The 22,918-nt window shown below is 42.8% G+C and overlaps 3 protein-coding genes across 9 annotated transcripts in view; 2 read left to right on the forward strand and 1 right to left on the reverse strand.

Moving 5' to 3' along the window:
- Positions 1–22,918, reverse strand: part of vcpkmt (valosin containing protein lysine (K) methyltransferase) — a 56,946-nt gene that overhangs the window by 1,479 nt on the left and 32,549 nt on the right. Inside the window, exons 3-5 of the mRNA XM_046062703.1 lie at positions 564–856; positions 262–375; positions 66–138 (exon numbers count right to left, since the gene is read on the reverse strand). Coding sequence (XP_045918659.1) covers positions 66–138; positions 262–375; positions 564–856 — 480 coding nt within the window. The remainder of the gene's footprint in view (positions 1–65; positions 139–261; positions 376–563; positions 857–22,918) is intronic.
- msh4 (mutS homolog 4) lies at positions 956–8,263 on the forward strand. Of its 4 annotated transcripts, none has more exons than XM_046062697.1 (21): positions 1,554–1,928; positions 2,211–2,366; positions 2,452–2,615; positions 2,738–2,848; positions 3,036–3,151; positions 3,240–3,413; positions 3,505–3,677; positions 3,786–3,853; positions 4,032–4,106; positions 4,206–4,270; positions 4,362–4,531; positions 4,614–4,750; positions 4,939–5,042; positions 5,612–5,736; positions 6,416–6,616; positions 6,713–6,831; positions 6,915–7,043; positions 7,265–7,439; positions 7,528–7,616; positions 7,695–7,783; positions 7,906–8,047. In XM_046062697.1, exons 1-20 carry the CDS (start codon positions 1,733–1,735, stop codon positions 7,749–7,751), a joined length of 2,604 nt encoding a protein of 867 aa, XP_045918653.1. In that variant the 5' UTR covers positions 1,554–1,732; the 3' UTR covers positions 7,752–7,783; positions 7,906–8,047. The 4 variants fall into 4 exon arrangements, with proteins under 4 accessions (XP_045918654.1, XP_045918653.1, XP_045918652.1 ...); XM_046062696.1 differs by having other exon boundaries at positions 7,705–7,783; XM_046062698.1 differs by lacking the exons at positions 1,554–1,928; positions 7,695–7,783 and adding an exon at positions 956–1,098 and having other exon boundaries at positions 7,906–8,263.
- The window catches only part of ktn1 (kinectin 1), a 20,982-nt gene continuing 6,741 nt past the window's right edge, over positions 8,678–22,918 (forward strand). For 3 of the 4 annotated variants that reach the window (XM_046062690.1, XM_046062693.1, XM_046062694.1), the window contains exons 1-24: positions 8,678–8,825; positions 12,969–13,642; positions 13,764–13,922; positions 14,050–14,154; positions 14,244–14,374; positions 14,518–14,622; positions 14,755–14,895; positions 15,106–15,212; positions 17,604–17,748; positions 18,464–18,560; positions 18,688–18,872; positions 19,075–19,143; positions 19,249–19,286; positions 19,744–19,834; positions 20,118–20,186; positions 20,298–20,335; positions 20,458–20,548; positions 20,737–20,805; positions 20,928–20,965; positions 21,346–21,436; positions 21,558–21,670; positions 21,762–21,858; positions 22,611–22,651; positions 22,769–22,859. In XM_046062690.1, coding sequence (XP_045918646.1) covers positions 12,970–13,642; positions 13,764–13,922; positions 14,050–14,154; positions 14,244–14,374; positions 14,518–14,622; positions 14,755–14,895; positions 15,106–15,212; positions 17,604–17,748; positions 18,464–18,560; positions 18,688–18,872; positions 19,075–19,143; positions 19,249–19,286; positions 19,744–19,834; positions 20,118–20,186; positions 20,298–20,335; positions 20,458–20,548; positions 20,737–20,805; positions 20,928–20,965; positions 21,346–21,436; positions 21,558–21,670; positions 21,762–21,858; positions 22,611–22,651; positions 22,769–22,859 — 2,784 coding nt within the window. In that variant the 5' untranslated portion in view covers positions 8,678–8,825; position 12,969. The remainder of the gene's footprint in view (positions 8,826–12,968; positions 13,643–13,763; positions 13,923–14,049; positions 14,155–14,243; positions 14,375–14,517; positions 14,623–14,754; positions 14,896–15,105; positions 15,213–17,603; positions 17,749–18,463; positions 18,561–18,687; positions 18,873–19,074; positions 19,144–19,248; positions 19,287–19,743; positions 19,835–20,117; positions 20,187–20,297; positions 20,336–20,457; positions 20,549–20,736; positions 20,806–20,927; positions 20,966–21,345; positions 21,437–21,557; positions 21,671–21,761; positions 21,859–22,610; positions 22,652–22,768; positions 22,860–22,918) is intronic. The other variant, XM_046062691.1, reaches the window with a different exon arrangement.

Raw genomic sequence — 22,918 nt, forward strand, 5'->3', positions numbered from 1 at the left:
TGGCTGCACAGTGCAATTTTGCACAGGGTCATGGAAAGTCCATGAAGAGAACTGTGGTAAATTACCTGCTCATAATAGATGCAATCTGCCATGAGGACATAATGGGGGGGAGGCAGGAAGGCAGACACATCTTCACCCCTTTAAGGAGAGTAGAAATCAAACAGTTAGCCTTTGGACATGTCTTACACTATTGCTGAACATGCAACTTGGATATATGAATTAATTCAAGAATATAAAAAAAAATTAAATATAAGTACAAACCATTTCAGTACCTTGACAGTAATTGATCCACTAGTGATAAGTGCCTGGTTTTCCTGGATGTTCACCCTCAGGAGGGTCTGCAAATCCTCCAGGTCTGTCACAGTAACTTGAGCTCTAATGGATTCAATGCACAATACATAAATATGTCATGAAAACTACCTTTTGGAGTTCTATGTTATTACTTTTAATCAATTTAGAATATCTGGAATATTGTCCACGTATCACGTTGGTGATACATATTTATGTATATTAATGTTTAAACGTAGTAAACGAGTAACACACAAACTAACCAGTTATCTCACCCCAGTGTTGCTGCCATCAGACCAACAACTCCTGTCCCAGCTCCCAACTCCACTACACTCCTGCCTGCCCAGACGTTCACTCCTGAGGACGGATCATAAAATTGCTTCGTCTCCAAATATTTTGCAAGAACTATGGCTGCGTCCCAAACAACACAGCCGACGTCTCCCAAGTAGCACTGCTTCACTTTTAAGGTACAACCGTCGTTTTTCTCAATGTCTCTCACAAAGTAATGACTCTCTTCTGCGTCAGCCTCCATGTTGGCCGCGACAGGAACAAGAAGAGCACTTCCGGTCTAATTTTACCAGGGTAAAAGAGAAGACTTCCGTTATACACAAGAACCAATTATTAAAAAGCAAAATGTAACTATTCATTCGATTGAATACTGTCTGTGGTAACTATTCTAATAAAGTCATGACTTGACTCAGCTGTAGGCTACTGTACAACTGTTTTGAGATATAAAGTTTTTTGTATTGATATGTCAAGTCAACAGTCATACTGGACTCCACCACATGACACGTTCTTGGCTCTGTTAAAGTAAGTACAAGTATTTTCGGAATAAAGTCTTGGCCATGAGAGATTCCTGAGGCTAGCCTGACATGTAATGGCGTTTAGCTCTTGTTTACCCTAGTTTACTCAGGATATCAGAGCAATTATTTGTCTTAATATCTTTCTTTTTTCCCTTAGTATTATTATGGCTTTGAGCAATAAGGTGGACGCTGCATTCCTGTGTGTAGCCTACTTGAGGGAAAGGAGTAACCTATCGACATGCACCATAGACAAAGGTGATGTTGGGGGCCCAGAATCTATCAATCAACCTACCCACCCTCTATCGTTGAGCAGCGTTATTTTTCTGATAGGAATAGGATAGGAATCAATTAGAAATCATAAATAAAATATGTCCATAATTTCAATCAATCAGTCTTGATTTTGGTGTGCCTGACATGCGCAGATGCAAGCTGCTGCTGCTGAAACGGTGATGAGGGCCGCGCGCAATTTTGGCCAGTGCCTTCGGTGTGACAGTTTTTGGTAGTTAGCTTTACATGTGGGTCTTCTTTGCATTTCATAGAGGCCTCATTTTGTTGTTAACAGCATATTCACAGATTTTTTTTAGATGTACAAACGAGTCTGGTAATAAACGTCTATTAACCTGCCTTTTCGAGGTTTAAAAATGTTTCGCAGCAGCACAGAGGAGGTATCAACCGGCGGGGACACCTCAGAGTGTGGACAAACCGGGGGGGTGTCCTCTATGGACAGAAGCGGACTAAATGAAACCGCATCAGCTTCCTCCGGTTCCTCCCACCAAAGTTTATATGAAGGCAGTAGCAGCTCCAGCCATGGTCCATCACTCCCCGTAATGGCCTCAGGTGACCTTATGGATAGCCAGAGCAGTTTAAGCTAATCTAGCGTCTTTGACTTTCTCCAGTAACGTTAGGGGTTGGGCAACTTTAAATGAGGTTAGAGGCAGTAAAATATAAGAATAAAGACATTTCCGATATTAAATTCTCAAATCTCTGGATTTGTTCTGATAGCGAATTATAGAAGGACAACGGGGGCATGTTTGTAAGACTAAAAACATTGTCTCTGAGCAGGGCACTGCGGTAATACACATGACACAGGTGCTCTCCTCATATTCTTTCCTGCCATAGGCCAGTTCCATTACAGCTTCCGGATGGACAAGACAATTTCATCACTCCATGCATATGCCTCAGACAGCTCCCCCCTCCGCAGCCATAGAGAAACACCGAGACTAAGGAGGACCCTTGGGTCACACCCTTCAAGGACACCACTCACTGATCCCACTGGTACTTCAGCCATAGATCATTTTTCAAGTGGGTTTTCAATGTGACTGAAGCTGTGTTTTTAATTCTGATTTCTCTGTTTTTGCAGCAACAAGTTGCTCCTCTGCGACCACAACCTGTGGTGCCTCTGTGATTGTGGCAATGGTTGAAGGGCGAGGTTTGGCCAGGGGAGAGATTGGCATGGCCAGTCTCAACTTGAAATGTCCAGAGCTTGTACTCTCTCAGTTTGCAGACACTGGGACATACGCCAAGGTAACCCGTGCATTGTCTAATCCTACAGTCTACATGATTGTTTGACTGTTATTCACATAGACTCAGCAGGGGCTCTAAAATTGAGGGAACTCCTGTTTCTGTCCTATATTACTTTTCTGAAGGTCATAACCAAGATTCACATCTTGGTGCCACTGGAAATACTGATGCCAGACACAGCCAGTGAGAAGGGGAAAGGGACAAAGCTGTTCAACCTCATCACAGGGAACTTCCCGGTACCAATGCAGAATAGGTGTTATGAGTAAAACACACAATTCATTCAAACAAATGCCAACTTTTAAAACAGAACGTAGCTCACTCATGCTCATTCATTCAGTCTTGGTTAGCACTACTGTGAATGTTGTGTTCTTGTTAGCTGTTAGTGTCAGGTAAACGTGCATTTTATTATGTTTTTTTTGACAGGGTGTAGCCTTCACTGCTATCCAAAGGAAGTATTTTAATGAGAGGAAAGGACTGGAGTACATTCAGCAGCTGTGTGCTCCAGAATTTGGCACAGTCCGCATGGAAGTGCAAGCTAAGTACGCCACTGAGTACAATAATGTTGAGAAATAGATATACTCTAACACTATATATATTTTTTACGACCAAATGTCATGATTTGTTCAGGTATTATTGCCTGGCAGCAGCAGCTGCTTTGCTGAAATATTTAGAGTTCATCCAGAACTCTGTCTATGCTGCCAAGTCTCTCAAAGTGAGCTTTAAAGGGAGTGAACAGACGGCAATGATTGACTCAACATCTGCCTCCAACTTGGAGTTGGTGGTCAATAATAGAGACCACAGGTAAGCATTGGTGAGCATTATCTTCATCTGTGTAGTGCTTGTATAATCCCATAAGTGTTAAGTCCATCTGTCTCTGCTTATCTGTGTATAGGAGTGAGCAAAGTCTTTTAGGGGTACTTAACCACACTAAAACACCTGGTGGTGCTAGAAGGTTGCGCTCCAATATTCTGGAGCCTCTGGTTGATGTGGACACCATCAACATACGTTTGGACACCATACAAGAGCTGCTCCAGGATGAGGAGCTTTTCTTCGGCCTGAAGACTGGTCAGGAACAAGCACAGTTTTTAATCACATAATAATGTGCATACTGAAGATGAGTGCATGACACAGTATATATCACCTAGTGAATATCTGTTCTTTTGCACTCCTCAGCCATAGGTAACTTCCTCGACATTGACCAGCTTCTCTCTGTTCTTGTCCAAATCCCAAAGCAGGAAACAGTATGTACAGTACTTTGATTGCCCATGATTGTATTTGTAGATTTTACTGTAATGGAATTCATGTGTGTGTTTTAAAATGCTTAACTAACTAACTAACTAAATACCACAAAATGCGCATGTGTGAAATATTGATTGGTCTTTCTCTTGTTGTGCACTTTTCACTGCTGTATTTCCACAGGTTCAAATTGCTGAAGCAAAAATTACACATGTCATTCAGCTGAAACACACATTGGATTTGGTGCCACGGTTAAGGGTCTGTGTCTGTTCACATGGAATAAGTTTAAAATCAGCCTACAGCCACAGATAGAATGAGAGAAAGGCTTTTTATTCACAGAATCCTTTTCATGAACAGATGGTGTTGAAGAACTGCAACACAGCTCTACTTAAGGCATACAGCACCTCATTGGAAGATAACAGGTACTAAGCCTTGTGGCTGTGTCAGATGTAAATGGACTATCGTGTACTGTCTACAGACTCCTTCCAATGTGTATCTCTGTGTCCACCTCAGGTTTGGCATGATCCTAGAGCAGATCAAGACAGTGATCAATGATGACACTACCTATCTGAAGGGAAGCCTGAACATGCGCACGCAGAAGTGTTATGCTGTCCGCCCCAACATCAATGAGTTCCTTGACATTGCTCGCAGAGCTTACACTGAGATAGTGGACGACATTGCAGGTGTTTATTCTGGCTGTTCAGTTTATATCTTTGGTTAATGTTTGTGTAACATATTTATATCACAGTGCTTTATTATGCACAGGACTAGTGAACCAGATGGGGGAGAAATATAGTTTGCCAATGCGTACCAGCTTCAGCACCGTTCGAGGTTTCTTCATCCAGATGAGGCTTGAAGGAGTGGTCTTACCTGAAGGGAAACTCCCCCCAGAGTTTATCAAGGTATAGTCCAGTAAAGGCAGAGAGAGTGACAACACTGACAGCTAGCAGACTAATTAAGGACAGAAAAAAGGATTACTCAACATCAGCTGTGAATGAAGGAAGCTAAATCGCCCCTCATGGGGACAATAAAGTTTGGATCATTGAATGAACATAAAAGCTGCGTGTGTTTCAAATTTTTGCCACCTCAGGTAACCAAGCACAAGAACAACTATGGCTTCACTACTGTGGACCTGGTGAAGATGAATGACCGCTGTGATGAGGCCCTGAGGGAGATCTTTCACATGTCCTATGTGTGAGGAGATCATGATCCTATGACTTACAAATGTGCTTGTAATTACACTGTACTGTATATTGAAAGAAAGAAAGATTACTTTGTACAAGGGCTGGGCTCGACTTAAGAATGCTTTAGCTGAGTAATCATGAGATTTCTTTGAGTAATTATTTGATTTATATCTGTCAAATTGTTTCTTTGGAATGGTTTTTGTTCCGCAGATGAATGTGATTATGCAGACGTGTGCTTAAATTCAAAGCTCATCTTTAAATATTGTTTTGATGCCAGAGACGTGACTATTTTATTATATTTTATTTTATTTTTTATTATTTTACTGTAATGACTGACTTAATCCCCAGATAAAAAAGCCACAAAAATAATGTCCTAGTTGACAAATTAGTCAACGCATTAAGTAAAAGCAGGCAATACAAGCTTGTGCATTTCTCTATCTAGGCAAGTTCTCATCCCATTAACAGTTGATTTAGATCTGTTTGTTTTGTACAACTTTGCCTCCACTAGAGGGAGCCGTTTGTTAGATCTTTTCCTCCGGTGCTTTGCCCCTGCTGCATCTAATCTGTCTCTTCACACAGGGTGATATGCCAGCTGCTGAGCACTGTCCATGAGCACATTCACTGCCTTTACAAGCTCTCTGATGCTGTTTCCATGCTGGACATGTTGCTGTCTCTGGCCAATGCATGTACCATCTCAGACTACGGTAAGTATGATTCCTTGTTAATTTCCAACCTCAGGTCAGCCCAACTGTCAAATTAACCTTGGAGAAGTCTGATCTGTTGTCTGAGGGAGTGGTGCTGTATGCACATAAGGCAGCACCCAGCCTACGTCACACATGACAGAAACTGCTCCACCGGGTTGGCAGCTCTGCTGGCCTCAGTTCTTTTTTGTGGGGGGTTGTGGGCAGCACCAGCCTGATCAGCTACGTGGGTGGTGAGCGCTGGCCCTCAGCTGTCTGAAAGTGTATCTCCATAGACATGTGCCTGCCCCCCTTCTATCCCAGCCAGCGTGTACTCAGATTACCCTTGTTACATAAGTCTGCACTGGTGTGCTGTATTCACTGAGACAAATCTCACCAGCAGAGGACCTAGCTGGCTGTAACCACTGCATGCAACCCTCTCAGAAATCTGTTATCTATTATATTGTGACACACCTTTCAGTTAACTAGACAGCAATTAATAATGTAAGTAACTGAATTTTATAGATTAAATCATATCCCTTTCTTTTGATATGCAATGAACAACACATTGATAATCATCAAGATCACAGTTAATTCTTTTTGATCAGCCCATAGACACGCACAAAATAGAGTTATATAAACAAAATACCGACAGACAGAGGCATTTTTGATTGTTGCTCGTTATTTCTGCTGTGTCTGCCAGTGCGTCCAGAGTTCACAGACACACTGGCCATCAAGCAGGGTCGTCACCCCATTCTGGAGCGAATGGCTGGACAGCAGGCTGTATCGAACAATAGCTACATCTCCGAGGGCAACAACTTTGTCATCATCACCGGTCCCAACATGAGCGGCAAGTCCACCTACCTCAAACAGGTGGCGCTGTGTCAGATCATGGCTCAGATAGGTCAGCAGCAAGCCTTTCAGCCTCCCATGAATTTGAAATTCAATGCCGCTTGATTTGACTTGATTTCTGAGTAAAGCCTTTGCATTATTATTTCAGGCTCTTTTGTCCCTGCTGAGTATGCCTCTTTTCGTATTGCTGACCAGATTTTCACCAGAATTGGTGTGGATGACGATTTTGAAACTAACTCTTCCACCTTCATGTTGGAAATGAAGGAGGTATGTGCTTTTTTACATTAGGTCTGCTCACTCAATCAAAAAAATCATTAAATTATCATTGACTGCATCTTTCCTCCCCAAAGATCTCTTACATAATCCACAACATAAGTGACCGATCCCTAATCATCATAGATGAGTTGGGGCGTGGAACCAGTGCTGAGGAGGGCATCGGAATTTGTCACTCAGTTTGTGAGTTCCTCCTTAGCCTCAAGGTACAATATGCTCCAATACAGCCCTGCTCTGCCACTCCTTTCTCTAAAATGAAAACCAGATAAATAAGATTCCTGTACTTTATTTGAACCATTTAATTAGTAATAGTCTATTGTGGTACACCTCTTAGGTCAACAGTGAAGTAGTAAAATAAATACAGGAGTAGTCTAATTTTTCAGTGTTGTAATCTTTAAGGTGTGTGCTGTTTCCCTGCTGTTTGCAGGCGTTCACCCTGTTTGCCACACACTTTCTTGAGCTGTGCCAGCTAGAGGCTCTCTATCCCAACGTGGAGAACCAGCACATGGAGGTTCAGCACACACGCAGCGGTGACACTGGGGATGAGGGTGTGGTGTACACATACTTGCTTAATCGAGGATGCTCTGAAGAAAGACACTATGGTGCGGAGTCAGTGTCAATCTATGTATAGTACAACTCTGTTGAAATTGGTGAGGAGAGTAGTTACAGAGCTTGTTTTTGCTCTTCTAGGTCTGAAAGCAGCAGAAATGACTTCACTTCCTTCAGACATAATCCAAGAGGCAAAGACAATTGCCTCCAATGTTAGCCAGCAGCTTTTGGTATGGTTCATAAAGATAAGATTGCCTTTTTTTTGATACTGTCTTTGGTGCCTCAAACGGTGTACCTTTTACTTACAGAACATTTTAGCTGGTGCTTTTACAGCATGCCCCACATTGTGTGCAACAGTACATTAATTTACAAGAAACCAATGTGAGACCCTGAAAAAGTAAAGTACCACTTATTACAGATAGCACAAATATTGTTGTGTCCCAAAAATAATCATGTTTTATATCAGAGAAGTGCTGGATAAAGAGACAAGACCCATGGTGTGGTTTATTATCACTCTAGGCCAAACATCACAGTGATCCGGAAACACAGAGGCAGAGAGCTGTGTACCACCTGGCTACCCGCCTCCTGCAGACTGCCAAGAACTCCAGACTGGACCCAGACAGCTTGCGTATGTATCTAAAGGGCCTGAAGAAGCAGTATGAGGCGGACCTGCAGGCAGCAGGGCAGCCAGCGTCCAATGACACAGAGGAGGAATGACTGACTCAGCCTTACAGTGGGGAGGGGCAGTGATACAGTTAGAAAAATTTAAGATCAGTGTCTGATGATCATTTCTGGGCATATTATGTTTATTATGCTTTTTTTGACAGGGTTGTTATATATGGGTTGTTTGATATTAAATTTACTTATTTAAACTTAAGTGTTAATGAGTTTCTTTTTGACCATACTATTGCAAAAGTAGCAATATAATTTTACACCACAGGTTCATTTTGGAAATGTCATGTAAACTGTTGCAACATGTGTTCAATACCTAAAGAAACGCTCCTGATACCATAAGAAATTCCAATAAAATAAGTGTTTGATAATTAGATACGATAGATGTACTGGATGTCCTTGTAGATATATTGAAGTACTATTTGTACCCATGTGTCTTATGGACTTTAGGGGGAAGTGCGGTGACCACTCCCCTCTTTTGCTTTGGTCGAGCGTAAGATTTATGTGCCAAGGCTGTCTCGAAAAGGCGGAGCTATCACTTGTTCTGCATTATGTACTGAGAGCTGCGGACGGTATTCGCGGAGTCACAAAACAAGCGTCCCTCAGCAGCCTGCCTATGACCCGCCCCCGCGAACCAGAAACAGGAGATAGGATAGCGCAGAAGAAAGCCAGGCTGGAGCTGCCCCGGGAAGTCAGGAGTCTGCCAGAGTCAACGCAAACAACGCCATTTCAACACTCGCTGAAGGAACAGCAAACTGAAGCTACAGGTATGTCGTGAGCAGCTGTTTTCGGCGGTTTTGTGTTTATTTCTTGTCAAAGGGCCGTCCATTGCGGTCGTAGCGCAGCTAAGCTCTTTACCCAGGCCTGGGAACGGCCCTCAGGACTTGAACGGAAGAATGAAGCGGCAGACCGGGTCAGAGATTTCAGGCGAGAGGGAGGCTGGGTCACCAGCAAGATGAGGCCCGTGGGGGCAGATGTCCACGCCTCTGGACGGGCTAAGTGTTGGTGAAAGAGAAACAAACTTAGGTGTTTGTTTTAACAATGTAGCTTGTCAGTTTTATAGGACTTCCTCTGTACTAATAATGGGATTGGCCGGCTAACGTTAGTGCCTGGCTCATGGTAGTTGACGTTAGCTAGCTCATTCAGAGTGATGGGCTCTGGCAACTCAGTGAGACGAACTTGAGTGGAGACGAAGCTTTCCTGTGTGGATTTAACTATTATAGCAACTACTTGTAACCACGTCCAGGCCATTATTGAGAATCCACTGTTATAATGATTGTTTTGTTAGTCGTGTCGGTGAAGTGAGCTAGTCGTCGACAAATGTCCCTCTACTTTCTCTTTCGTGGGTGTTTAGTTATTATAACGTGTGACTAAGGAGCTAACGTTAGCTTGGGTAACTTAGCAGGAATGATTAACACTAAGTTAGGTCAGTTTTGCTTTTTCTGTGATTACAGGCTGTATCCACAAACAGCCTTTTCTTTGGTGTAAAAACAGCTGCAATAACGTCTCTTGGTTCAGCAGTCTGCACAAGGCCGACGATTAGACATGATCTAGCATGCTGGGTCATTTAGCACTCAACCATAGTTGCTGCCCTGGTTGAATGATGAAGATGCTTGCTATGTCAAAGACAAGTCGAGGTGTTGTAACTTATTTGTGGTACTTAAAATGAACGACAACCTTACTACATCTGCAATCAGGTGGCGACTAAAGACACGACTAGGTATAGCTGTCGCACTGTGCCCTGATGACTTCTAGATCTATTTAGTTTAATAAACTTACTTTATTGCTAAGTGATCTAAAGTACTTTTATGAAGATCTTTGGAAATCCTTAAAGTGTTTGGCCACACTTTGCGGACTTTGGCTTAAAGCCCCAAATGTATTGCTGCTCTCTTGTGGCATGTTGTCACTTCTGGCTTGTTGGCATCTTTGCCAATTATTGTTAGTATTCTATCTGTAGATAAGCTCTTATCAAGGGTGCCTTGGGTTTACCTGATTCAATATGTACCATGCTGTCAAGTGTTCTTGTTACAGCCAGAAAGAGCAGACCAATACCTATTGGTTAATGTTTTCCACCATAACCAGGTGCTCCACTGTGTACTTTGCTACTTTCTGCGTAGTTTATGACCAGAATACTGACTGTGTCTTATCAGTTTGTGATACAACAGAACTACTCAGACAGAACCATCTTCAATCTTTCACTCTACAAAGTTTCTTTGCTCTCCATTGATGTGCTTTTTAGTAAAGCGTTGCCATCTTCAAGATGTTAAGTGTAGAGTCCTGCATGACCTGGTTTTCAAGTACTGTCTGAACTGCTTTTTGGGTCTGATAGTTATCAGAAGTTCCCTCTCCGGCCAGGCCTGCCAAATCAGGAGGCCTGGCCAGCCAAGTGGCTAGATTCCGGGGAGCCAACAGCCCGAGAGGGCTTTGTCCTCCGGGCTCATTTTAATGCTGGGACAAGGCTCAGGATGTACGGGGAAACACATGCACCTTCCACTCTGAGTACTGTGGCTGAAAGAAAGCAAGCAGGCTTCACACTTTTACACCACCCATACATAAAAAGCCAAGAACCAATGTTGCTTTAAGTTATGTCACAGTTTGATTTTTGTCTGACATGGAAGTTTTCTAGAACATGTATTGAACTTGGCATAATGAAAGTAAATACTGAAAATAGGTATTTAAAACCTTGTTTTCCCGTTCCCATATGGTGTGTATGTAGTACACACTGTACTATAGCTTCTTTATGTCTTCTTTTATAGCTATAACTAGCAAAACGGTGAGAGTAGTTCGTGCACAGTGCTCTCTAAACCAACAGATATTTCAACAACATTTTTTATGAGTTTGCTGTCAACTGTAGCCTATGGAGCGTGGAGGAATGCATGGCCTTTGACACAGATGCCATACAAACAAACCAGAGGAAATGAAGTGGATACGTGTTGAAAGTGTATGGCAAACTTTTCTAATCAACGAGTAAGACCAGCCGATTGAATGTGTTCGTCGGAATCAAGGCTCTTCATAAAATGTTATATAATATAAGCTGATAAATAGTTATATAATAATGAATAGTTTGGTGCTTGAAAGGCAAAAACATTTTTCAGCACTTTGTAACTTAGTTTTTAAAAGTGCTATACAAATAAAGTTATTATCATTATTTTTCAGAGTAAGATGAGTCAAATAATCATTAAAACAAACCTGGTACATTTTTGTGTGCTGTGGAAGATGTAATGAGAGGTTTTCGAGGTGGGCGTGAAACAGGGTCAACATTACACTATAGGGCTAAGCCTGCCAGTCCTCAGGAAGCCCTGCAGTGGAAAGTTATTCTTAAATGTATTATCATGGGTAATCTGCTTAATCCAAATTACTAAAGAGGTCTGCTCTACGACGCTGACTCCTACGCTATATTACTGCCACAGATCTTGGGTATAGGACTGGATTGCACTGCATGTCAAGTCACTCACCATTGGTGCCACAATGTATTGTTGACGACACAATGCTGCTGTCGTCACCCAGGGCTTAACTTGTCCCCGTTTTTAAAGCAGTGGTTTTATTTTTGTAATAACTGCGTATGTTTGCACAAGGCATTGCACTGCTATGTGTTGGGTTGCAAGACATACTCTTCAATGTTTGAAATGAGATCTATTTCTGTTATCAGAAGTGTTGGCACTATTTTACAAAACTACAGCACCACCTTCGCGATTGTAACATCAAACATGTCATCTAGGGTGTTGTCAGATTGCTAAAACCGAGGAAAAAAAATGTTCTGCCAGGAAAAAAGTATTTAATCCAAAAACGAAAGAAATAAGCGCATAAAAGAGGAAATCTGGAAAAATGCCAAGCCCTCTGCCTACTTCAACAGCTGACATGGACATTTGACATGTTTTTGATAGCATTTTGTTGAAAATGTTGGCAGTGTTTCTTCTTAATTTCTTTCACATGGATTGGCTGAGAAATTGCATTAATTGATATACTTATGTGTAAAATACATGAGTAATTATTGCTATGACAAATTAATCCACCTCATCTTAACAGTCATGTTGCAGGCATTTCCTCAGTGTCATTTATGCCAATACATGGAGCGTTAGTTGGTTTTAGTTGCATGTAGTGATAATAAAGTGTGTTGTGTCTCAAATGAATACTGCTTTATCTGCATTGATTCCACCCCAGCTCATTCTCGCTGCGTAGCCTTCAGGGGACAACATATAGTTCCTAAGAATATCTTTGGCAGATGCTAAACTGATGTAGTCTCAGGACCTCTTGACTCTGAACTTTGTCTGCGATGGAAGAAGAACCTCTTCTTTCTTGGCTTGAAGCAGGCAGGGGCCAAGCTGCAGCTGCAGCAGACCTCAGTGAGTGACACTTGCACGTGGATGTATTTTTGCCTCTTGCAAATCCATCCTGATATGAGTTTAGAATACCACCATGTCGTCCTTGTGGGGGCTGAAGGAGGGAAGTGACTAAATGAGACAGTGAGCTATCTTCTTTTTAGCCTAGTTGTCTCTCTGATGTTCTTGACCTATTTTGTCCCCCTTTAAGCCAGTGTGAGTGAAGTTGATGGCTTTCATTCTCCTCTATAACGGTCTTCTATCTGGCTCTTAACAGCCAGTGTTTCAAGTAGATATGCCTTATTCTCTATGAACTTATTAAAATGGAGGGCGGGTGTTAAGCTGTGTAGCTTGGTTATGGTTATCTAATTGGATCATATCACTAAGAGAGGACAGGGTGTCAGTGAGAGTCCTCTCACTCGCTGCCTCTCAGCACTATTGATGTACTAACACCTCCTGTCTATTCCTTTGTTGCCATGATGTCTACAGATTTGCAGATGCATGTTGTGATGTGGAATGGAGCATGTCTGCTTTTTAACTGTTGGTCTGACCAAGCGTCCTAAACTAAACATCGTGTCTCCTTCTCTTCAGAATGGCGGTGGATATCTACGACTCTCAGTACCTGCTCATCCTGGCCCCTTCCCTGGTCATCGCCCTCATGTTCCTCTTCTTCTGGCTCTTCATGAAGGAAACCTCCTACGACGAGGTGCTGGCCAGGCAGAAACGCGACCTCAAGGTACCACCATCCAAGCCAGACACCCGGAAGAAGAATGAAAAGAAGAAGAGCAAGAAGAAGGAGAGTGCCAGCGGAAGTGGCGGTGGTGGAGGAGAGTCTGAAGAAGATCTTCGGGATTTTGACGTGACTGATGGTGCCACCAGCTCCGCTGTGGAGGTAGAGGAGGAGCCTGCACCAGTGGCTACACCAGCTCCACCAACACCTACTCCCTATGTGCCTGTGTCAGTGTCACCAGAGTCCTCTGTCGGTCTGAGGGAGAGAAAGAAGAAGGAGAAAAAGGCAGCCAAGGCGGCTGCTGCTGCTGCCGCAGCTACAACCCGGTCTTCTGAGGAGCCAGAAGTGAATGGCTCAAAGCCAGTCGGCCGCAAGACTGAGCCACCACTGACTGCAAGCAAACAGTCCAGCCCTCTTTCTGCTCAGCTTGAGGTTCAGGTCCAGGTCCAAGCCACTCAGGCTCCTGTTCAGGGTCAGACACCACCCCAGATCTCCGGGAAGAAGAAGGAGAAGAAGAAACAAAAAGCAGAGCCTGGTGAGTAGCCAAGAGTACAGTCTTAGTTTTTTTGGGAAAACATGGAAATTGTAGACTTTAATTCGATAAATTCCTGAGATGAAACGTTGAGATTGACAGTATTCCTCCTTTCCCTTTCCAGTGGAAGATCAGCAGCCAGAGATCAAGGCCGAGCAGTGTCCAGTTCTGGTCAAGAAGGAAGCTCCTATTGTGGCTGAAACCAAAGTTTTGGACGGTGCAGCCCCAAGTGCTACCAGTGGCAAGAAGAAGAACTCTGCTAAGAAGCAGAAGACTGAGCATGGTAATGATGATACAGTGCCCTCACATGCTAAATTATATCTCAACTTCTTTTAAAATACCTGGCCATGTGCTCAAACCGAAGCCTGAACTTGTCGCCTTGTAATCAATTAGTTTTCCCCCAAATCCAGTAGATGAAGCCGACTCAGCAGCTCCTGCCAATCACCAGGCAGCCCATAATGACGATATTACATCCAAAGGGAGTGGCAAGAAACAGAAGAATGAGACTGACAAAGGTAGGAGGGGAAAAAAAGTCTTATCCAGTCTTTGGTTCTTTTCGCTGTCCCACACGTGCTAAATTGCATCCCCTATCTTGTTTTAACAGAGAATACGGAGATGAAGCTGAAGGAGCTGCTGTCTGGTCTGTCCAGCCTGGCTCTGTCAGAAGCCGAGGCTGTCAGTGTGATTACTCTCCTCCGAGAGAAGAGCCCCAATGCCTTGGATGCCTGGCACAAAGTGAGAGATTAATAAGTGATAAATTTGAATTAGTTGTCCTTGACAAGTGATATTTCACACTATGTGCATTTGGCAGGTGACCTGGTATTTGTAGTTGGACTTGTTATGCCTGCTTTTCTAACGTCATGTGTTTCACTAACCAGTCTGCAGCTAGGAATGACCCAGCTGCACAGGAACGGGAGAGACTTCTCACAACTCTGCAGGAGGAGGCCTCCATTGCTAAGGACAAAGTGAAACAGCTCAGCCAGGTCTAGCTTCCTATGTTCTGCTTAATGAATTATGAGATATGATTAATTAATTAACTTATTCTTTGTATTGCAGGAATAATTCCATTTGTTTGAGTGAAGAGCTTCATGTGCTCTCTTTCCTCTATGCTTTAGGAGCTTCAGGTTGAGAAGCAAAAGACCGGCCGGGTGGAGGCCGTGATGAGAGAGCAACGTGCAGCCATGGAGAAAGAGCTGGGAAGCATGCAGGGCAAAGCACAAGGCAGCTGCCAGGAGCTCCAGACCATGCAGATTAAGGTGAGCTTTGGTTTCCTGCAAGTATGGAGATGCATTCACTTGTTTCCAATTTTGTTCAGTTATCTGTACAGTTTATAATATTATATTATACAACACTATATCATCAGGACTGTGGGAAAAATCTGGAATTTAAAAAATGTGAAGGATCCCAGATCTTTTGGCATTCTTCTCAAGGCTGCATGGAAACTGAATCCTGTTGTTTGTATGTAGTTCCTGCAGGTGAGGGAGCAGCTGGAAAGCCAGATCACTCGACTGCAGCAGGAGAACGGCATCCTGAGGGACGCGGTCAGCACTGCCACCAACCAGATGGAGAGCAAGTCAGTGTTACACTACTATAGATAAGAACATACTGGTCATGCTCTGTAGAGCTTAATACATGTCTCATCTGCTCAGCTTGGTGAAACCATAGACTGTATAATAGAAGTGGACGCAGCCACTGTGCTGTCATCCATTGGTTAGTGGACTACCCTTTTGAAACCTCGAGGTTATCATAGCCCTCGCCATCTTTGCTTTTTGGAACCAGAAGTGACCCTATTTGCATCCATAATTCATGTTGACTGTGATATTAAAGCATATTCTGCTTTATCATCTATTTTCCTCTAAATGGGACCATAACTTGCAAAACTCAACATCGCGCTGTATTGAAGGAGATTTGAAACTAGCAATTAAAACCAAAACGCTGGACATTCCTGGAGTGTTCACATTCATAACGCGAATAAACACAACTCTCTATTACTACAGCTGTATGAACCCAAAGTAAACATTTTGCTGTGATTAAATAGCAATAAATGGATCAAACTGATGCCAAAATAACTACAATATGATATAGATTTGTTAAACATGAATTCATGCTTTGTCAGGTCTGTCAGCAAGACAGCAGGACAACAACTTCTAAAATGTTTGTTGTCAGAATGGAGTTCAGATGGATCAGGGCTATGCTATGCTAACTTGGTCACAGTAAAGTACGACGACAGCTGGAATAAAGTTATACACATGTTTTCTGAACTTACCAGGTAGTTCAACCTCCGCTTTCTTTTCTCCCAGCAATGTCCAGTTTTTATATAAACATGAATAGTGCCAAACGACGCTAACAACACTGGAACCAGATGTGCACGGAATCTAGCTGCAGAGAAGCTCGAGTGAAGATAAATCAACGTTGTAATCCCAAAAACTAAAGTAAAAAGCTAATTTAATAAAAGCAGTTTACTCCGAGCTCCTCCCTTGAGCAAACGGCGTAGTTGTCAGAGCATAATCCAGTCCAACCACGGGTATTTATTTGTCCAAAGGTCAAAGCGCCGCTCCCTGCTCCTCTACCCCAAGTTTATGCAGCTCTCAGCCGGCCTGCAGATTTTTAATCGCCCGCTCTGCCTGGCCCTCTCCACACAACGCTCTGAAGCTGTCTGTGACGTACGGACAATCTCAACGTTGACAGGCTATCGCGACACAGTGTCATGTGAATTTCACACACGCGAGAAATTCCTTCCCTTCGCTTTGCGTCGCCGGAACCGCCCCCTTTGTGTCGCTTTGCGCCGCTCGACTGGAAATCACGGCTTTACGCGTCTTTGCATTGACTTTGTATGTAAACTCACCGCCCCGAACGCTCGCTTCGCTTTTGGTCTGAAAGCACCATTAGCGAAACAGAGTGACAAAGTGACCGTGATGGGCAGAGTGACCGAGCAGGAGGAGAGTGGAGGTGAAGCGGTAAGCATGGAGTAGCTCAGCCTGTAGGGAGGGAGGGTCATTTACACTGGGGACATGTAGCCACCACTTTTTGAAAGCATTTGTTAAAAATGTTCAGAAAAATAGCTTGCACCAAGGAATGTTAATTAACAAATAAAAATGCTATGAAAATGGTTTATTTGTACTTAAGAAAACTTGCAATGCAAAGGCTCTGCATTGTTCAAAAAAATTAACTGAAAAAAAGGAGGTGATTACTGCATTATTTTTTTTATATTGTGAATTGTCCCCTGCCACCTGAATTTGAATGAATGAAGACATTTCCACCATAAATTGTCGCTGAAAATGCCTCCACAATGAAGGAAATTAAGTGTTTAATGCTAAAAATCTTCTGGGGGAGGACCCCCAGACCTACGTAGGTCTATTACAATTTATTCGTGTGTTGTAGTCATAGACACCAAATTTGTGCAATGTCACATCTCAGTGTTTCATCACACCCCTAATCTGACCCACTAAATGAAACGATTGTGGGGTGTCCGACTGATTTTGGTGGACCGCCTCGACCAAAAATGCCAGGGCCGATTTTTTATTATTTATTTTTTGTTCCAGCCCTGCTCGGAGGTTGCGGTTTAGGTGAAACACTCCTATGATTCATTGATAGATTTGTTTGCTATTTGCATAGGTACAAGACAGTACAGGTACATTGGAATTCATGTGCGAATCTGAGTCAGCTTTAAACTAAAAACACAAGTAAAGAGAGGCAATTTAAAAGCAGAATAAAAAATAATAAAGACACCCTATATACAAATAAATAAATACACACATTTTAGCTCAGACTTCCTATCTCAGAAATTTATTCTGCCTGTGTAGGTCTGTAGGTCACATTAAGGCAGAGCTCCATGTGCATGCACAGTTACACAATGTGAAATGCCCCATACAGGCTATTTGTAGTTTGATTAATCAGCAACATCCACACTAATGCCCCATCAACCATTTTTGTTTTAAATTTGTGAATGTGTGCTGCTTTATAGGAATTCAGCAGAGCTGAACAAGTTACGTTCTGAGTACGCCAGTCTGATGAAAGAGCTGGCAGAAAACAACGGCAAGCTGCAGCAGGAAGAGCACCAGAGGAAGTCACTGGAGGTCAGCTACAAGCAGAACGTGTCCCAGCTGGAGGTACTCTAACCCAGATGCACAATGTGTTTATTTAGCCTGTGCTTCAGTTTCCCCCAGCCGAGACAAAAGTGAACCGAGCTGTACAAAACCTGGGCGATGCTGCACAGCTTCTAATCTGGTTGGCGGGTGTGGTAGCATTGCCGGGGAAATGGGAGGAGGTCATATTGGAGAAGTCCTGGGGAGGGGTGTGGGAAATAGAACCTGGGTTGGGAGGATTGTGTTGGCTTTGGAAGCTGGAATGTTTGAGGCTTTGTGCTGTGTATAAACCACAATTTCCTGCTAGATACCCAAATCAGCCTTTCCTGTCTTTCCTGACATTTTCATGACAGAAAACCTGGTGTTCTTTCTTGCACAGAGTAGAAAAATCGATTAAACAGTCTACAAGATGTTTTTGTAATTTGGACTATCCATTAACTGAGTTTGACAGATCCAGAGCTGTATTTGAATTTGAAAGAGACTGGAGGATCACAGGCTTTTAGAAATTCATGTAGTCTTGATGCAAATCAATCGCCGCAGTCATTGACTTTAAGTAGTGATCTTGAGAATGAAAAGAAAGGTGGATGGAAGTAATTTGTTATCTTACTGTGGCTGTACCCTCCCAGTCAACTTGATTCCCACTCAAGCCACCACTGCTAAAATGTTTTAAGCGCTTGTTTTCTAGTATAATGGTTGGGAGACAAGTGTTCACCAATCTGGATACATCTCTCATCCCCAGGCCCAACTGCAGGATGCTAAGCGACGTTGGGAAGAACTGCAGAATTTCCTCCACAATGTCAACGCTGAGAGAGAGAAACTTCAGGCCTCAAATCAAGGTGATTTAAAATCTGTCGCACTAAAAATGTGATCCTTCTTAGCTTTAGCTTGTTGCTTCTGCTATGTCAAAACTGAATTTCTCAGTTTACATTCAGCAACTGAAAATCTGTGTATATGTGGGCGCAGAGCTCCACAGCCAGCTGCTGGCATTGGAGACGGAGATGAACAACAAGAACAAGGAGTTCCAGACCCTACATGGCAGCCTGACTGACGCCATGGTCTCAAAGGAGCGCCTGGAGCAGAGAGTGAGAGAGCTTATGGAGATGACCCAGCACAGTATGCCTGATGACTCACTGCAGGCCCGGGTTCAGGTGAGCCACCGCAACATCACATACAACAAATCCATTTTATAGTACATCTGTGCTTGATTCACTATATTGGATCAGATTATATGGAAGTTTATCAAATGGAGCCGTGGAATTGGATTACACTGATGGATTCTTAAGCATTGTGCAAATGTGTTGAATTAGATGCAGACTTTTTGCATGTACTAATACTGTCTGTGGTTACCAGGAGCTTATGAATGAAAACAAAAGTCTTCAGGTCCAGAATGAGAGCATGCAGGCCCAGATCTCTTCACAGGTATATTTGTCAACCTCATTTTTCTGAGTTTTGTCTATGTCTACCGGCATAACAGTGTATGTATGTAGTGTATGTGCTACTAAGATTTATTTTCTTCTCATTTAGGCCACCCATGTCGCCCACATTGAGGAGATACAGAAGCTGTAAGAAACTGTTTATTTTATTTGATGTTTTGCCTTTTCAGACTAGGGATACACCGATCCAACTCAATACCGAGTACCGATCCCATAACAGTGTAAAATTAACAAGCTGTATTTCTGACTGTGAGGAAGAGGCTGGAAATCATTATTTTATGTGTAAGGCAACATCAGGGCTTGACTTCAACATTGCCGCCTAACCTTGTAAAACAAAATGCTGTGTCAGCTCTCCTAGCAAAATGTTCGGGTCCACCTGCGTGCTGCTGATGCATTATGGAATACGTGCGTAATTGACTCGAATAGATTGGCCCCCTTGTCACCAAATACCCGATCCAGCTATTTGAGTAACTATCAGGCCGATATCTGTATTGGATCAGTATGTACCAGTTTCAGACATACTAACTTTATTAAAAGTGATACCATTTTTCATGTGCTCTTCCAACTCTTCCCCTGTTCTGTTCAGATTGGCTGAAAAGGAGTTGCAGAGGAAGAGTCTGGAGGATTCTCTAAATGCTGAGCGGAGCAGCGGGGCCAGTAGAGAGACTAACATGCAGGTACATTTATCTACCAAATTCCTGCAGACTAATGAACCGATGCACTAGTTAGTGTAAGAATCTGTAGATATTGGTAAACGTCTTCTAGGCCTCTCACCGTGTTGAGAGGGAACATGGATGGAAGACCATTTACACCACGCTGCCTGAAAGAGGGCATGCTGGTTCACATTTTTAAACCTAAAAAGAATAATATGAATGCTGTGTCATTGTTCAAATTATTGTATTATCATGACATAATAAGTGTTGTCATCTCTTTCCTGTCCCGTGTCCTTTTCCTCTGCAGGCCTTGCACAATGAGAACATGTCACTGAAGGCAGAGATTCAGAATCTGCAGGCACAGATTTCCGATCAGGTCAGCTACATACCATGACTGTTTTTCCAAATTTAAAAGATCCCTAGGCATTTGCATTCTTCTGTTTGACACACCCTCTCTATCTATTGGCCTTGGACTCTCCCCCGGCAGACTGCCTCCCAGCTGGCTTTGGACCAGTTTCAGATAAGGTGTGTGAAAACTAGAACGTATCTTGAATACATCCGCTGTTTAGGCGTGTTACTGTGTCCATGAAACAAAAAAGCCATAATCATTATCTGAATGACCGTATAAAACATTGCTTCCTACCCAGTTGCCGGGAGAAGGAGGAGACCATAAAAACCGTACATGGCCTGCTGGAGAACAGGCTGATTGAGGTGGCCAACAAAGACGAAGAGCTCAAGGTGACCGTTTTCTTTTGTTCAGAAAGAGACGGCCCCAGGTAGCAAAGCCTTAAGAAACAACTGAAACCTTGCTGTCTCACCCCCACATTTGACTGCCATCAGCATACTTTAAGTGACTCTGTATTTTGCTGCGTTCCTTGCAATCACAATCCCTAATGGGCAAAAAGTAATGTCTTTTCCTGATGCAGGCTGTAAGAGAAGAGAAAGAGGCACTAAAACAAGAAATGGAGGCCATTAAGAGAAAGACAGAAGAGCAGGTGTGTTGTCTAAAAACTTATTATTATATTATATATATTATTATATTAAAAAGGTGTGTTTTTCCCCAACCCTTTTATTTCTGTATTCATTTGTTTGAAATTGTGTCTTCCCCTAATCACAGGCATCATCAGAGTTGACAGTGGAAGAACTCCGGAGCAAGTAAGTAACGGTGTAGCTGTACAATGTCTTATTCACCCATCCCCTGTCCAAAACACACAGATATTTAAGGTAATATTTAACTTTAGTTTCAGTGCCAACTAGCTGAGATGAAGAGTAGCTGATGCAAGTCATGATTACATGTTGTGAACCCAAAGGCTACTACTTACTCTTTTGTAAGCATATCAAAACTAACTCCTCCTGGCATTCCAGGCCACTGCCTAGAGACACCCGCGATAGGAAGTCTTTTAACATCTGATTTCCACTTGCTGCTGTTAAATGTCCTCTTGTAGTGGATATCATTAAATAAGTAAATGGCAACAGATTCTGTTTGACTTGAAACTGTTCTGTGTGGTGAACCCTTCTTTCACTTCGCTTTATAGGATCCAAGAGAAAGACATGATGCTAAAATCAATGGAGGAGATGCTACAGGCAGCACAAGACAGCAGCTCGTTCAGAGAGAAGACAGTCGAGGTGTGGGCTTTTCTGTATCAATGAAATACTGGATTTCCATATTTCAAATGCTGCTCCTTCTGCTGTTCATGTTGTATTGTCCTAGTTTGAGCTCTTGTCTGAGGCGAGTTTTGTTTCACAGTCTCTGCAGCAGCAGTTGGCTGCCCTGCAGGCAGAGATAGAACAGCTGAGACAGAAGGAGCCGCCAGAAGAGCTGAGCAGTACTGTTGCCCAGCTCGAAGAAGTCCAGGCTCAGTAAGTTCAACACCCCCCAACCATTTAACCATGCAGTCCTCCAGATTAGCCATTAGAAATCATACCAATGATGTGCACATATGACCGGCAGGCTATTGGTGAAGGATCAGGAGATCCAGATGTTGCAGGGTGAGCTTGAGGCGAGGACGAGCGAGCTGAGCGAGACGATGGAGCAGATGCATCAACAGGTGAGGAATGCTCTCAAAACATTGCTCACTACAAAGTGCAAGTGTAACATGTTTTATGGTTTGAATCATAGACTGTATATAGAGATAAGATAAGACATTCCTTTATTAATCCCCTGCAGGGGAAACTCATGTTGGCAAGGCAGTACAAAGGAATGTAAAAAGAAGAACAAAATACAATAAAAGAACTGTAGAATCGGTTAGCATTCTAAATTTAAATTACACACTATATACAGTTAAATATAATAACATGGACCATGTGTCTCCACTTTCTCCCCCAGTACCAAAATAATGCCAAATTATACCACAAATGGGGGCTGTGTTGGTGAGCCAGTGTCTGCACAGTAGAGATCTGGGTTGTTGCCACGGTATCGAGGTCCCAGTTAACTCTGTTGCGAGCTCAGCTGTCAGTCATGACATAAAACCCCTCTTTATAGCATCAAATAACTAATTAAAAGCAAACTTATCAGAAACTTGAACATACAATTCATCAGTGTGTGCCAAGAACTTCCTAAAATGAAAGAAACCTCTTTGGGGAAAAATCATCTGAGACAGGAGGATTTGTTCAGCTATAAAAGATTTTTACCAAGGAACCATTAAGTTGAAGGAAGGGGCTCTTTGACTAGGGATTCAGAAAAAAAACCTGTTCATGTTTGACTTGTCCTTAAAGTTTGAGCTCTCTGTCTTTTATTATGAGTCATACAATTATCATTCAGTCCTATTTTTAATGGAGTCTTTTCCCCCACCTCGTATAGCAGTCCCACACAGCAGTGCCGAGCCCAGAGCTTCTTACAGCGTGAGTAATGTTTAATACAGATGATAACAAACACATTTTTCACACACGTCTTCATTTTAAAGGAACCTTAACCACATAATAATGTTCATAATGAGTGGTTATGTTGTTTTCGATCAGGTTGTCAGAGAAGGACAAGCAGGTCTCAGATCTGCAGGGTGAGCTGGTTGAGCTGAGAGACTCCCTGGAGCTTCATAGAAAGAAGAACAACGTAGGTTTCCTACAGCAATGACCTGAACCATGCAATACCAGTATCTCCTCTGGTCTAAA

Source organism: Micropterus dolomieu, linkage group LG11, assembly GCF_021292245.1.
Source record: "Micropterus dolomieu isolate WLL.071019.BEF.003 ecotype Adirondacks linkage group LG11, ASM2129224v1, whole genome shotgun sequence".
NCBI classification, from domain to species: domain Eukaryota; kingdom Metazoa; phylum Chordata; class Actinopteri; order Centrarchiformes; family Centrarchidae; genus Micropterus; species Micropterus dolomieu.